The sequence below is a fragment of the Spinacia oleracea genome, chromosome 6 (genome assembly GCF_020520425.1).
Source record: "Spinacia oleracea cultivar Varoflay chromosome 6, BTI_SOV_V1, whole genome shotgun sequence".
Lineage (NCBI taxonomy): Eukaryota > Viridiplantae > Streptophyta > Magnoliopsida > Caryophyllales > Amaranthaceae > Spinacia > Spinacia oleracea.
The window spans coordinates 77729874-77744857 of NC_079492.1; the positions used below are offsets into that span (position 1 = coordinate 77729874).

At 39.2% G+C, this 14984-nt stretch overlaps 1 protein-coding gene across 2 annotated transcripts in view; it reads right to left on the reverse strand.

Moving 5' to 3' along the window:
• The window catches only part of LOC110794202 (methylcrotonoyl-CoA carboxylase beta chain, mitochondrial), a 31251-nt gene extending 19285 nt beyond the window's left edge, over positions 1–11966 (reverse strand). Inside the window, exons 1-7 of one of the 2 annotated variants that reach the window (XR_002534956.2) lie at positions 11602–11966; positions 11278–11397; positions 9735–10169; positions 9447–9537; positions 7690–7931; positions 7417–7581; positions 6100–6174 (exon numbers count right to left, since the gene is read on the reverse strand). Coding sequence is in view for 1 of the 2 variants with exons in the window: in XM_021999146.2 (XP_021854838.1) it covers positions 6100–6174; positions 7417–7581; positions 7690–7931; positions 9447–9537; positions 9735–10169; positions 11278–11397; positions 11602–11817 (1344 nt within the window). In the remaining variant the exon portion in view is untranslated. The remainder of the gene's footprint in view (positions 1–6099; positions 6175–7416; positions 7582–7689; positions 7932–9446; positions 9538–9734; positions 10170–11277; positions 11398–11601) is intronic. The other variant, XM_021999146.2, reaches the window with a different exon arrangement.
• Positions 11967–14984: the final 3018 nt, after the last annotated feature.

A 14984-nucleotide genomic window follows, 5' to 3' on the forward strand; every position in this document is an offset into this window, starting at 1 on the left:
GTGCTTGTGCCCTTTATTCGGTGACTAACCATATTACAAGCCCATGAAAGCCCCATTGGTTACTAGTCTCAAGCCTAGCTTGGGGGAGCTAATAGTAGTGAGGTGAGAGAGTTGTAGTGTGGTACATTTTGAGCATTTTGAGCATTGAAAAAGGGAGTTTCTCTCATCATGATAGTTGTTGAAAAAAAAAAAAAATGAGTTGAAAAATGAAAGAGATGAGAAGATGTGAAGGTTTTCCAAAAGAAAAAAAAAGAGAAAAAGAAAAAGAGAAGTTCATTATTTTCGGAAAAAAAAAAAAATTCAAAGCATTGTGTCATTCAAGTATTACAATTCCTTATCATTATGAGTGATTGGTTTTATAGATGAAAAAGGGCAAGAAAGTATGGTGTAGTTCATTTGATTGTTCATGTGTTAAGTGGGAGAGTTGTGGTCATCACTTGTGATTGATCATGGTTGTATTTAGGATTTATGCTCCCCAAAGCCAAGGCTTTAAACTCACATTATATCCAAATTTACCGCACCCTTATCTAAGCCTAACATTACAAGCTTTGAAGACCTTCCGACCTTTGTGCATAGAGTCGTACTTATGTGAAAATAGTTGTTTATCAATGCAAGTTATGACATGACACATTCCGAGTCGACTACTAGGTTGAGTGTATGTTTTTCTAGACACACGAGTGTTGTGAGTTTGGGAGGGCATTGTTCACTTATATGTTGGGAGGGGAGCGAACGGGTACATCTTTTATCCGCCACATAAATGAGTGACGAGTGTGTGAGCACTAGTCTTGAATTCCAATGTGCATTTGTGGTTCGCTTTGCGTGACGATTGTTAAGAAGGATTAGCGATTGAATGGATTTGATTGGTTGACATTGATGCATGCTTGTTGAATTTTACCTTGGATTATGTTTTCATTTTGAAATATGTTGGGGGTGAAGTTGGTCTTGTGTTCATCGATGATTTCCTTGCTTAGGGACAAGCAAGGATCTAGCTTGGGGAGGTTTGATATGTGCGTTTTATATAGTGTTTCACCCCCGTCCCTTAGTAAATTTTATGTGTCAAACGTGCTCTTAGGAGCCGTTTCTAGTACTAATGTGTGTTATTGAGTGTGCCTTGAGTTTCAGGTTTGATTATGAGAAATTGGTCTTTTAGACCCGTTTCATGTTGATCTAGGCCACTATAAGAGCCCGAGGAAGTTCGGGACCTCCATCGTCGACTTTCGGGAGCCTTGGATGCTTATGGTTGAGCCCGAGAGTTAGACTCAGTGATATGGGCGAGTTATATTGAAGATTGCAAATCACCTTGGAAGCTGAGGGCGAAATGCAACCATCGGGCGGAATTGAAGCAAATTGGACTCATCAACGCGCGCCCCATCGGGCGCAGCTCGCCCGATCCGGATCGGGCGGTCATCCGGAAGCTTATGTGGAGAGTTCGCAAACCGCCCGATAGGGCGGATTTTGGCCCGATCGGGCCGACTATCGAGTGCATCACCCGATCGGGCGAAGCGACGTCCGATCGGGCGACGCCAACCTCCTGCACTTATGCGCGAGTTTTCTTTCCGTTTTTTGGCTTGTATTTTGGGCAAACTATAAATACTAGCCCCTTATATTTTTAGAGACACCTTATTTTCTAATATCAAACACTTAGTTTATTTTCCTAAGCTTAGTTTTCTCTCTAATTTGTCCCAAACACTTAGTTTTATTTCCAATCAAAAGTTCAAACTTTATTATTCCATTGTTCTTCAATTAGGTATTGTTCTTTATTTCATTCATTTCTTTTGCTTTAATTATGTTTTCAATTATGCTAATTGCTTTGTTTATTGTCAACATGCTTGAGTAGTTTAATTTCTAGGGTTTGGGGATCCATGAATTAATATGATGGTATATTGAATAATTGTGATTGTTGGCATTGTGATTAATTCCTATTGATTGGTTTATTCCACTATTCAATTAGATTTGCGCAGGTTTAATTGTGTAGTTATGCAATATCAAGTTAAGATTCGAGATATGCAATTTGATGTTTAGGCTTGTGTCAATAGGTAGAATTGGGATTAATAAGTAGCGAGAGCCCGTTAATTCTAAGTCTATGACTAGTATCGATTCGAGATAGCATGCTAGTCTAATTAATTACTTTGTTGATTATCGTGATTGTTCATTGTCGTGGATTGTTAATTGCTGGTGAACCTATGCCCTAGATTTCCTTAATATATTGATTCATACTTATTTAATTATCGTTCGTAGTCTTAGTTTACAAACAATCAACCAAATCTTATTCCCAATAGTTTAGTTTAATTAATTAATAGTAGAAAGAACGCCTGTCTCCCTGTGGATTCGATCCTGACTTCCCTTGCTACCTAGCTAGTGGACCTTAGGTTATTTTTTATTAGGTGATACGACTTTAGCCTGTCAGATTATAGGGCACTCAACCGGGAAACCATAGCAGACATCTATCCTATCCCAGTCATTGATAAATTGTTGGATAAATTACATGGCGCCAGAATTTTTTCGAAGTTGGACTTGAAATCTGGTTATCACCAGATTCGGGTGAGGGAGGCAGACACTCCAAAAACTGCCTTTAGAACTCACGAGGGGTACTATGAATTTCTAGTAATGTCGTTCGGCCTAACCAACGCCCCGACAACCTTCCAAGCCTTGATGAATGAGGTATTCCAACCTTTCCTTCGTAAATTTATACTAGTCTTTTTCGATGATATTTTGATTTATAGTACAAATAATGAGGAACATGTTGAATTTGGCAAGGAAAAGGTGGCATATTTGGGCATGTAGTTTCTGGTGATCGAGTATCAGTTGATTTGGAGAAGATAAAGGCAATGACAGATTGGGCAGTTCCCAAAAACTTAAAGGAGTTACGTGATTTCTTACTACAGGAAATTTATCTTCCACTATGCGCAAATTGCACAACCCCTCACAGAGCAACTTAAAAAGGATTCGTTTGGGTGGTCCGAGAAAGCAACGGAGGCCTTCACAAAGCTCAAACGAGCAATGTGTGCAACCCCAGTTCTGATTATGCCCCATTTTAAGAAAGTTTTTGTGGTGGAAGCGGATGCTTCAGGATTTGGCCTTGGTGCGGTTCTGATGCAAGAAGGGCGACCTATAGCCTTCTACAGCCGCCTTCTAGGGGTGCGAGCCAGGGACAAGTCGGTCTACGAGAAAGAATTCATGGTCGTCTGTTTGTCCATTCTCAAATGGAAACACTACTTGTTGGATCGACACTTTGTGGTTCGCACGGATCAACAAAGTCTGCGTTTCATCACTCAACAAGCGGAAATTGGTGCCGATTATCAGAAATGGGTCAGCAAATTAATGGGCTTTGACTTCGAAGTCCAGTACAAGCCCGGTACTTCCAACAAAGTAGCTGACGCGTTGTCACGAAAAACCTACGGTGAAGTCGAATGTGGGGCATTAGTTTCAGAATTTGGGGTGCACTGGGATACCTTGGAGAAGGAGATAAATGCAGACCCATTAATTCAAGGAATTAAGGAAGAATTAATGGAGGGTCAAGAGAAGGCAGGGTTTGAGGTAATTGAGGCAGGGTGTTTTACAAAGGAAGGTATGTCATTCCTAAGTCTTCTACCATGATCCCTGTTTTGCTTCACGAATACCATAACTCAGCCACCGGAGGGCATGGGGGAGATGTGAAGACCTATTTACGGGTGGCACAACAATGGTTTTGGGATGGAATGAGAGAGAAGGTGGCTGAATTTGTGAGGAGTTGCGAAGTCTATCGGCGAAACAAGGTCTCCCAACAAAGGCCAGCCGATTTAATCCAACCATTGCCCATTCCGTCGAGAGTTTGGGAAGATGTGTCCATGGACTTTGTCGAAGGACTTCCTGTTTCAAAGGGAATCGACACTATTTTGGTGGTCGTGGACAGGCTATCTAAACACGCTCATTTTGTGGGCCTTAGGCACCCTTTCACAGCTGTGACAGTGGTAGAAGCATTCATAAAAGAAGTTGTGAGATTACATGGATTTCCATCTTCCATTGTATCTGACAGAGACAGAATATTTCTTAGTCTGTTTTGGAAGGAATTATTTTGATTACAGGGTACTTCTCTCAAACACAGCACCGCATACCACCCACAAACGGATGGACAGACGGAAGTGGTGAACAAGAGATTGGAATCCTATCTAAGATGTTTCACTTCGGAGAAGCCGAAGGCATGGGCCCAATGGTTGGCATGGGCCCAATGGTTGGCATGGGCAGAATTTTCCTACAACTCGTCACCACATAGCGCCACCAAAGCCTCACCCTTCGAGATCGTTTATGGAAGGGAACCACCTGCCATTGTTAAGTTTAACCGAGGGGACACAGTGGTGTACAGCCTTGAGGAGAGTCTGCAGTTGAGAGACTTGATGTTGGATGAGTTGAGATTAGCCTTGTTCAAATCACAGCAGCATATGAAGGACACAGAAAATCGGAAGAGAAGGGAGGTGAACTTTGAGTTGGAGACATGGTCTACTTGAAACTCCAGCCGTATCACCAGAAATCTGTGGCAAAAAGACCCTACGAGAAGCTGGCTGCTAGATTTTACGGGCCTTTTCCAGTGATACAAAAGGTAGGCAAAGCATCCTACAAGCTGCAGCTACCTCTGGAGAACAAAATACACCCTGTTTTTCACGTATCTCAACTGAAACCAGCGATTGGGAGCCACATCACACCACTGCATATCCCACCTCACTCCTGACCTGGAACTCGAAGTGGAACCTGAGGCAGTGAAGGAAATCCGATCAGTGAAGAAAGATGGGGAAACACAGTTGGAAGTTTTGATCAAGTGGAAAGGGTTGTCTGAATTTGAATCAACCTGGGAGGATGCACAAATGATCAATCTGCGTTTTTCAGGCTTCCACCTTGAGGACAAGGTGCGTTTTTTGGGGGGGAGTATTGCTATGCACTCACCTAACCACCCTATTCTACAGACATATACAAGGAGAGGAAAAAGGCAGCTTGCACTTAACAACAACAAAGGGGCAGAAACAGCAGAAGGCACAACAGTGTAGAGGAAAGGAACCACTTAGTGGGTGCAGCCACTGTTACCTGATTCGCTAGTATGAGATTAGGTACGGGTTCGCCATTCGTTACCTAATTTGCTAAATAAGACCAAAAGTGTACCATTTTCATGTTATAATTCGCTTTTTTGGTTCACGGTTCGTGGGGTGATTAGAGAATTAGGTAACATTGGGTGCAGCCATTGGGGTCATTAAAGCTTTTGTCTCATTATAATTAGAGTTGTACTTGCATTGTCCTTTATTAGGCGTTTTGTTTAAATAAGGAGGGGGGGAAAACAGAAATCATCTTTGAGAGTATTTTGGTTGTATTAGGAGAGTGAGAACCTCTCGAACGTTCTCTGGTGTAATTAAGCTTTAAACTTTATCATTAATATAATCAGATACCCTACCCTTTCTTCTCTATTTGTGAGTCCTTTGTAATTTGAGTTATCTGGCTGCTTGGAATACTTGAGTTCCTTGCACCACGCCCCCCCCCCCCCCCCCCCCCCCCCACTTCCACTGCCATGCCAATATGCCATTGTTATTAATCAAAATTCTAAATTCTCCAGATGATTAAACTTTGCAGCAACAGTTGCATGAATAGTGTGCAATTTTGCAGTACAGCAATTATTTTAACTCTTTACATATCTCATCAACAGAAAAGGAAAATCATTATGTTCTTCCTCAAAATTGAGTATCCAGAGAATTACACATGAACAACATAGATCTCTCATGGAACTAATAAGATGAGAAGTGGGAACCTTAGTGATAAGGTCAGATCCAAGATTAGATCACCCAATGGCATTCTACTTTTTTTCTTAGGGTCATGGATATCACAAAACTTGGAACACTCTATAACTGCACTCCAGATCAACAGCACTCCATATTATAAACTATTTACATGTAAAATGTAAATCCTAGCCCACACATAGAGAGTTAGTAATGAAATAAAAATCACAAAATGAACCTACAGGCCACATATGTATATTAAAAACCACAATATAGGAAAAGGAAGATATCCCTGTGAAAGGAGAAAGAAAAAAGGGAGCGCGCACTTAAAATGGAGGGTAAGAGTCAAATTTTCACAACCAACCTTTGCACAAGCAACAGCCATCACCATTTTAGCCCCAGCTTTTGCTATGCCATTTGCCTCCGCCCTTGAGCCAACCTACCAAGACATTATACCATGAGTTACTGCCTAATGAAACACTTGTCTGTTAAATACGTAGTACATAAGTATCATTTTCCGTTGTGTCTTTCACACATAACATGTCTGTTTAGAGGACAGCCTTCGGTAAAACCCAACAACTTTAACTAATATGTTAAACTTGAGACGGATAGTAAAGACAAAAAAAATTAGAGAAGACTTAGTAGACTTGAAACAAAAAGGGATTAACATTTAAAGTTAGGGATGAAGAAAATGGTGCGCTAGTTAAAGTAAACTCAACACACTGGAAGGTGTAGAATGTTGTGTTCCAGAAAAAGAGGACGGAACCTGAAATTACAATTTAGGTGGACCTATTCAAAAGATATAAGAAGTTAATGATTTTGTATCAAAATTACAAGTATCAGAAATATCCCCCCCCCTCCCTTCACCACCCTCTCTTTGGTTAGCAAAAATAAATTCCAAACGTAAGGCTATCTGTTTGGCACTTTGGCCACACCCTGTGCATGTAAGATAGGTATGTTCAAGAATACAAGTACCACATAAATATGCCATCTTCAATAAGGATACAAATTCAATGTCCAACAAAAAGGAATACTCATTTTGATATGAAGAATTTCCGAAACGGATCTTCGAAATGAGGTGACACTAATTTTTTTTTTTGTTCTTGATATGCATCTGTTTGAAGTAAAGACAGGGAAATTAAACAATCCTCGTATTGATTTCAATCAAGTCTGATAAGGACTTCATACAGGGAAGAAATCCTCATACATTACCCACCACCCCCACCCCCCCCCCCCCCCCCCCCCCCCCCCACCCTCATCCCCCCTACTACAATAGCAAAAACATGAATTTGGGAAAGAACAAGTCTCTGGAGTCTAGACCTTAAGGATGAGTTAAACCGCAAAATACACAAGAAACCTATAATGCATTAGAAGCTAGAGAGTGACTGTAAGAAAACTATACGTGTTGCAGCTTTGATATCATTTGTAGCATAGTTCACTTGTAATAGACGTTTGTCACCACTTTTTTTTTATATACAACGTGCACTCTGTTCATATATTTGTTTCCAATGTATCTTTATTGGTGGCCCTCGAAAGACCTTTTATTAATATGTATTATCTGACTTGGTAACTAGTGTGTGTGTGTGACTATTTTACCCCTTCTAACTCTCCCTTTTGATAAAGGAAACACCTCCAAGCATTTTTTTTTCCATATTCAAGTGAAAAAAGAATCCTCCCTTACCATAAATCCTGTAATGTTCTGAAGAAAAACCAAAGGAATACTACGCTGAGTGCATAGTTCAATGAAGTGGGCCCCTTTAAGAGCAGATTCATTAAATAGTACTCCATTATTTCCAATGATGCCAACAGGTTTCCCAAAAATTTTGGCAAAACCTGTTACAAGGGTCTGCAAAGATGAACAGGAAACTATAATTAAAAAAGGAATTTGAAATAAAGATTACCTATGACCTTTGAATTCAGGAAGTTGTGTTCAAGTGATTCAAACAGGACTCACAGTGCCATACAGTTTCTTGAACTCGTCAAATTCACTCCCATCAACTATACGAGCAATAACAGACCGTATATCGAATTGCTGCTTGTGATCTACAGGGGCAATATATCTGAGCTCGTTTACATCATAAAGAGGCTCCTTAGGTTCTGCTATCGCATAATTCCAGGTACCAGGTAATTCTTCTCCTCCAGCCTTGTACAAGTTCTTAATAATACTCCTTCCAGTATGTAGTGCATGCAGTTCATCTGCAAGGAAATGCACAAACAATTTTAAGAAGAAAATGATTTTGGTTGGCCGTTCCTATCCCTTCAACGGGAGAAGAGAGTGATGCTAGAAACGAAGCCGCAGAATGCCATACTTCCAAGGTTTTACATTTTTGCTTCTATATAGTGCAAGGACACAAAAACTGCATTCTGGACATGAACAAATGTTCATTTCCAATCTTATTAAGGGACATCTTTGGCATACAGACCAAAAAAGTGAGGATTTGCATTCAAAGACAGGTGTAAAACAAGAAATGGAGATAGACTTGATCTCTGATGTTTCCATTCCAAAGGGTTTGTTCAGCTCTGAGATTTGTTCACAAAAAATCTCAAATCGAGAAACAGGAGCTGGTTGAATTGACACATCCCATTCGCCATGTTTCGTGTTACTTGTGTCTTAATGAGACAGGGCTGAAACTTCGCACGTAATATAACTGAAACTATCACCAATAAAAGTATTTACTAATTCACATTAATACTTCACTTGACCGGGATAAAGCATACAAGTTAGTTCAATTCGGCTCGGGTTGGTTTCAGGACTTCGGTTCGAATTGATTGGGGTTAATTCAAATTTTACAGTTATTTTCAGTTCTGGTTAGTTTGGTTTCGGGTGAAGATTGGTTTGGGTTACTTCGGTTCGATTCGGGTATCGGGTATCGGGTTATTTCAGGTCAAATCAATTCCGGGTTGGAGCAATTTGGGTTTCTGTTTGATTTTGGGTCGTCGTTTCGGATCAAATCGGGTAACAAATCGGGTCAATCAGATCGGTTTTCTGGGTGGGGGTCAGTTTTGCAAGTCTAGTCACAACAGATACAAAACCAAATGTATCTCACTTGCAGCTTTACACGAGAATGCCAACTTTTGTCATACGGGAAGATAATAAGTATTGCGTGGAAGGAGCTACTTCCAAAAGATAGGATTTTCTGAAAACATGTGCTATGGAGCAATATTTTTATAATAAGGGGGGAAAACAACAAATTGCAGCTGAAAGCCTGAAATAGCATAAGTTTTGCAGTAAATAGACCGCTGGAAATGATGAGTGCGTCTAAAATCTTCATGTTATGAACTTTTCAATGAAGAGGAGGATGAGGAGGAGGAGGAGGGGGAGGCATCATGTCGGAAACCATATTGAACCTTAGATAATGCAAAACTAGCTCAAACAATAATACTTTCCTTTAGCAAAAGTCATAAATGAACCTGCTATAAATGATGGCAGTCTGGAAGTTATTTGAGGGGCTTAACCAGTTACAGTTTCATGTCTAGAGTGCAGAAGTTTAAATATGTTGGTATTCAATTTTAGTTATTCAATTATTCGGATAATAATCTCTGTTAGCTAAGTACAAGTGTTAGAGGGCAGTATGGCTTCTTCAAAATGTTTTAGTTCAGATGAAGTAAAGGTGTCATGAAGCTTACAAAAGGAAATAGTCAACAAAATCATTGATCAACCAACTATAACCAAGTAAGGGATAAGATGCTACAGCAACAGCAGCAGAATACCTTCTGCAAAATAATCAGACACTCCCGAAATCTTACAATGCACACTAGCACCTCCCAAATCCTCAGCAGAAATTTCCTCGCCAGTAGCAGCCTGCTTCAATTTTTTAATCAGCAACAGACACACACACAAAATATGATTGCATTTTCAATAGTTCAGAGAACTAAAACGAGAGTCACGAGACCAACAGGCTCTGGCTCGAAGAAACATATATTTTCAAAAACAAAATTAAACAGAAAACTGAATGGTAGTGATGGTACCCTATCCAGATGCCACAACTTATCACTAACCTTCACTAGTGGAGGTCCAGCAAGAAATATAGTTCCATTTCCTTTTACCATGACACTTTCATCAGCCATTGCAGGTATATATGCACCTCCAGCAGTACATGAACCCAAAACAAGTGCAACTTGGGGTATGCCTTGTGCGGACATTATAGCTTGATTGTAAAAGATTCTGCCAAAATTCTCCTTATCGGGAAAGACCTCAGCCTGTTTGGGGAGAAAAGCACCACCACTATCTACAAGATACAAGCATGGTAGTTTGCATTGAGCAGCAATTTCTTGTGCCCTGAGGTGTTTCTTGACTGTAATGGGAAAATAAGTTCCTCCCTTGACAGTGGGATCATTAGCCACAAACATACAAAGTTTTCCATGAACAGGTCCGATTCCTGTAATAATTCCACCAGATGGAAGGGATTCTTCATACAGTTCATGGCCTGCAAGCTAATCGCATTAATTTGAGCTTAGAGAACTTCTCTCAAAAAATTCATTTCAATATCTTCTTAATGAGTGGAATGACAAATTGAAGCTAATACTACTAGAATAAGAGCTGAAAACATGAAGGTTTAACTCTTAAGAAAAAAAGCAGATAACAGTTCAATGATGAGATCACTGCAGGAGCATCTAAACTCAAACACATCATGGGTGCACTTTACTGAAGCAAGAAATCCAGAATAATGACCTCCCACGATAACCAACTTATTTTGAACAGGCACCTTTCGAAGAATAACAACATCATCCTTAAGGCGTCATCTACACTCAAAAAGGAATGTAGAGACTGTATCCAGAGTTCCAGACAGCTAAGTCTTTTATACTTTTTCAGCCAAAAGGAGAACATACTCATTATGTAATGCTTCAAGAGGTTACCTAACCCAAGAAGGACCCAAGCGGGACCCCCTTCCCCGTCCTACGGAAGTCAAAAGTGTATGCCAACTACAAGTCAAAACTAGTAAAGTGGCTGCTTACTTGTATGACTAATATAATTGAAACCAGAACTCCAATGGCATAAATTAACAATAACTTTAGATTATCAAACAGAAGGATTCAACACTGAATGTCGAAACATTCCCCTATACTAAACACCAATTGCTCACTCAATGTACCTAAATAATCTCATTGCACAGAATTTATTTGCAATATTGAGTAAAAACTGTTTTTGTATGAGTTCAGAACTTATTCATGAATCTCTCAGCGATCATTCTGAAACATAACCAAGATGCCTTTGAAATAATATCTCCAATTTACCCACCAAACAAGGCTCACACATCAATGAGCTAAGCATAGCCTCCTACAAACCTTATGAGCATGTCCTTTATCACCCCACCGCGCTTACCATACATTAACATTGAAGTTTAGCTCAAAGTTAAGCTGCACAACAATACTTTGACTTGGCAAAATAAGTAAAACCACATAGCATTAACATTGCTCCAATTTTGTAACAACAAACTTGCAATTAGATTGTTAAACTAAAACATACTGTAAGTAGTTCCCAATTCCCAAATATGAAATCACCCTATTTAATTGATATATAATGAATTAATTAATTAATTACCTGAGAAAGTTCAAGGAATGAAGAACCAGGATCAAGAATCCGTTCAATTCTCTCTCTAGGAAGAAGCTTCTTCCTACTTCTGTTCCTCTTCACTGCTTCTTCTCCTCCGCCAGCAATTACCTTTTATAGTAATTTTAAATATCACATTATCTACATAGCTTGCCATATTTAAAAACAATTGTAAAAATGAAAACTTATTACTAAACTCGCAAAGCCAATTAGCTTAGTTAATAAGGTCATGTTCGGATTGTACACGTACCCGTGACCTAAGATGAATCCCATCTAAGTTAATAAAAATTAATCTAGCAAAAAGAGAGAGAAGACCTTGTTGATGTTGGAATGGAGTTGAGAGAGTAAATCCTGCATAAGCAGGGAATTGCGAGTAGAAGCGTCGGAATTTCGATCAACAGCGTCGGGAAGAACACCTAAACACATTTGTCTTCGTGTTGATTGAAGAATTGAAGGGGATGATTTCAGGAGCCATGAATTCAAATATGATGATATTTTTGTTGTTGAATATCTTGTGATGAAACCCAGCATTTTCAGCGTACTTAATTAAAAGAATGTTTGATTTGATGATTTGATGATTTGATTTTGCTTCGTTTTTCTTATCTTCTCCTCCTCTCGCATTTGTTAGTGTTTTAATGTGATCATCGCTGCAACTGGGGAAAGTGCTGGAATAATGATCCGTGTGTCTTGTTAATGTTGACATGGAAAGCTAATCCATTCCTCCTTGGGATTTTCTTGTCCACATCACCAATATTAATTTATTTTGTGGAAGCTTGAGGATCAACTAGTTAGTACCTCGGGCGATGTCCCAGATAGTAGAAAAATAAATTAATTATATTATTATATAACACGTTTTGAGTTTAACTAGTCTTTGAACCCGTGCAATGCACGGACTTTTTTATGTAAATGGTTATTATTTTTTCGTGGTATACACAGTTAAAGATAATTATGGAGTATCAAATAGCATTTTCCATCAAATTATAATTATCATTTTTTAAAGCAACCAACTAAATCAATATTATTCGTGATGCTAAATATCTGTTGCATGCACACGTCACTTTCTCCGAGCAATATTTTTAGTATTTGTAAAGCTTACTTTGCTGCTTACCTCTTTCATTTCCTTAAGAAAAATAATGCTTCTTTAAGTTTCTCTTCCCAGCCAAAGAAGTTAATCAAAATACGAAGTATCAAACTTTGTAAGTTAAGCCGGTAGGTACACTCTAATCTTCTAAGATCATCTATTTAAAGTGATCCAAGTGCTTCTTTTAGTCTTTTTCTCTGACGTACTATTTTAGAAAATAGCTACAATTTCACTCTATATTCCAAAACTATATGTATACCTAAATATTATTCTGTATTTCTTAACAACATGCCAAGTGCTTCATGTTTTTATTTCGATGTCTAATTGTTGGCAATCCAAAAAAGTGTTAGGTTATGATTCATATGACAAAACATAAATCATGCGGAAAAACCATAAAGCCAGGAAAGCATATTATTTACACATAATCATTTAGCATATATAGTTTAGATGCATACACTTTGTTGCGTGCCCTCCCTAGTTGCGCCCGAACCGAACAAGAACAAGTATTTAGGACTCCAAGTGTCGTCCCTCCGTAGATAGTCCACAGCACGTCCGGATCCGCCTTAAGCTTGACCAACTAGAATCGCCCTTAAGGTTGCTTAGGAATTTCGGCTATTTAGGTGCAAGTGTATGGCTGATTTTTTTTCTTCAAAATCTTACCTTTAGAATACTTCAATTGTATCTATAAATTATGACCCTAGGCACATATTTATAGAGGTATGGAAAAGGAACTGGAATCCTACTAGGATACGAATTAATTAAACTAGAATCCTAGTAGAACTCTTATTTAATTAATTTATCCTTTTAGGATTAGGAATTTAATCATATATCGAATCCTGATAGCTTTAGGATTCGTATATGAACACAAACACACACACGCACGCACAGCAGCCCACGAGGGGCGCCATGCGCGCGCGCGCAGCCCGCGAGCACTCGCAACCCATTGCCACGAGGCCCACACGCTGCCGCAGCCTTGGCGCGCGCTGGGCCTGCCTTGCGGTGGGCTTGGCGCAGCCTTGGCTGTTGCGTTGTGGCGCACTGGCTTGCTGGACGATGGTCCGGCTTCGTGTTGGGCCTTCGTCTGGCAGGCCTCGTCCGATGCTAATTCGTACGATACGCTTCCGATTAAATTCCCGATTCCGGAATTTATTTCCGATACGAACAATATTTAATATTTCCGATTCCGGAATTAATTTCCGTATCGAACAAATATTTAATATTTCCGTTTCCGGAATTATTCTCCGATTCCGATAATATTTCTGATTCTGACAATATTTCCGTTTCCGGCAATATTTCCGATTCCGACAATATTTCCATTTCCATAAATATTTTCCGATACGTACCATGTTTCCGTTTCCGGCAACATATACTACTTGGATAATATTTATATTTCCGATACGATCCATATTTCCGTTTTCGGTAATATCATCGTTTCCGGAGTATTCATTTCTTGCTTGTGACGATCTCAGCTCCCACTGAAACCAAGATCCGTCGATTCCGAATATCCATAGATGGAGTATTTAATGCCATTAAATACTTGATCCGTTTACGTACTATTTGTGTGACCCTACGGGTTCAGTCAAGAGTAAGCTGTGGATTAATATCATTAATTCCACTTGAACTGAAGCGGCCTCTAGCTAGGCATTCAGCTTACTTGATCTCACTGAATTATTAACTTGTTAATTAATACTGAACCGCATTTATTAGACTTAATATTATATGCATACTTGGACCAAGGGCACTATTTCCTTCAGTCTCCCACTTGTCCTTAGGGACAAGTGTGCATTTACCTTAATTCCTTTGTCGCTCGATGCTTGCTCTTGAACATAAGGTAAGAGTTGTCATCCTTATTATGTCCAGAGGTGTTTCTCGGTTTCAGAGTTCAACTGATCAAATAAACAGATAATCATAGCCTATGATTCATCCGAGCACGGCCATGCATTTTACAGTTTCTAGCTCTCCGAGTGGCCTTGTACAACTTTTAAGCATCTCATCCCGATTTATGGGAGGACAATCCCAATCTTGCGATCTTGAGATTAGACTTCGTTTGATAGGTGATTACCTGAGCGTTGCCTTTATAGCCTCCTTTTACGGTGCGACGGTTGGTCAACGTCAAAGTAACCAGTTCTCAAACAAGTAATCTCAAATCACTCAGGTATTGAGGATTTAGTGTCTAATAATTTTAATGAAATTTACTTATGACAGATTTTCATCTCTTACAGTAAAGTTTCATAGGTCTGCCCGATACTAGTCTTCCCAAAGTAAGTATCTATGCAAATGATTATGACATTGCCATGTCCACATAGTTCAAGAAACAGAACTACTAGTCATCTTGCATTCTAGTCGTCTAACGTTTTCTATGCGTCCAATTTTATAGAAAACTTCGACCAGGGACCATTTTCAACTTTTGACATTCAAGTTCACTTGATAGACATTTCTTAGTCACAGTACTGGTCCTGACAGTCTATCTTGAATATTTTGTCAAATTGAAGGGACTCGTCATTTAATAAACCACAAATTAAATGGAAAAATAAATTCTATTCATTTATTGTGAATGATTAACCAATAATTTTTTACAAAGTATTAAACTCTAAAACTTTAAAACATTAAACAAGGA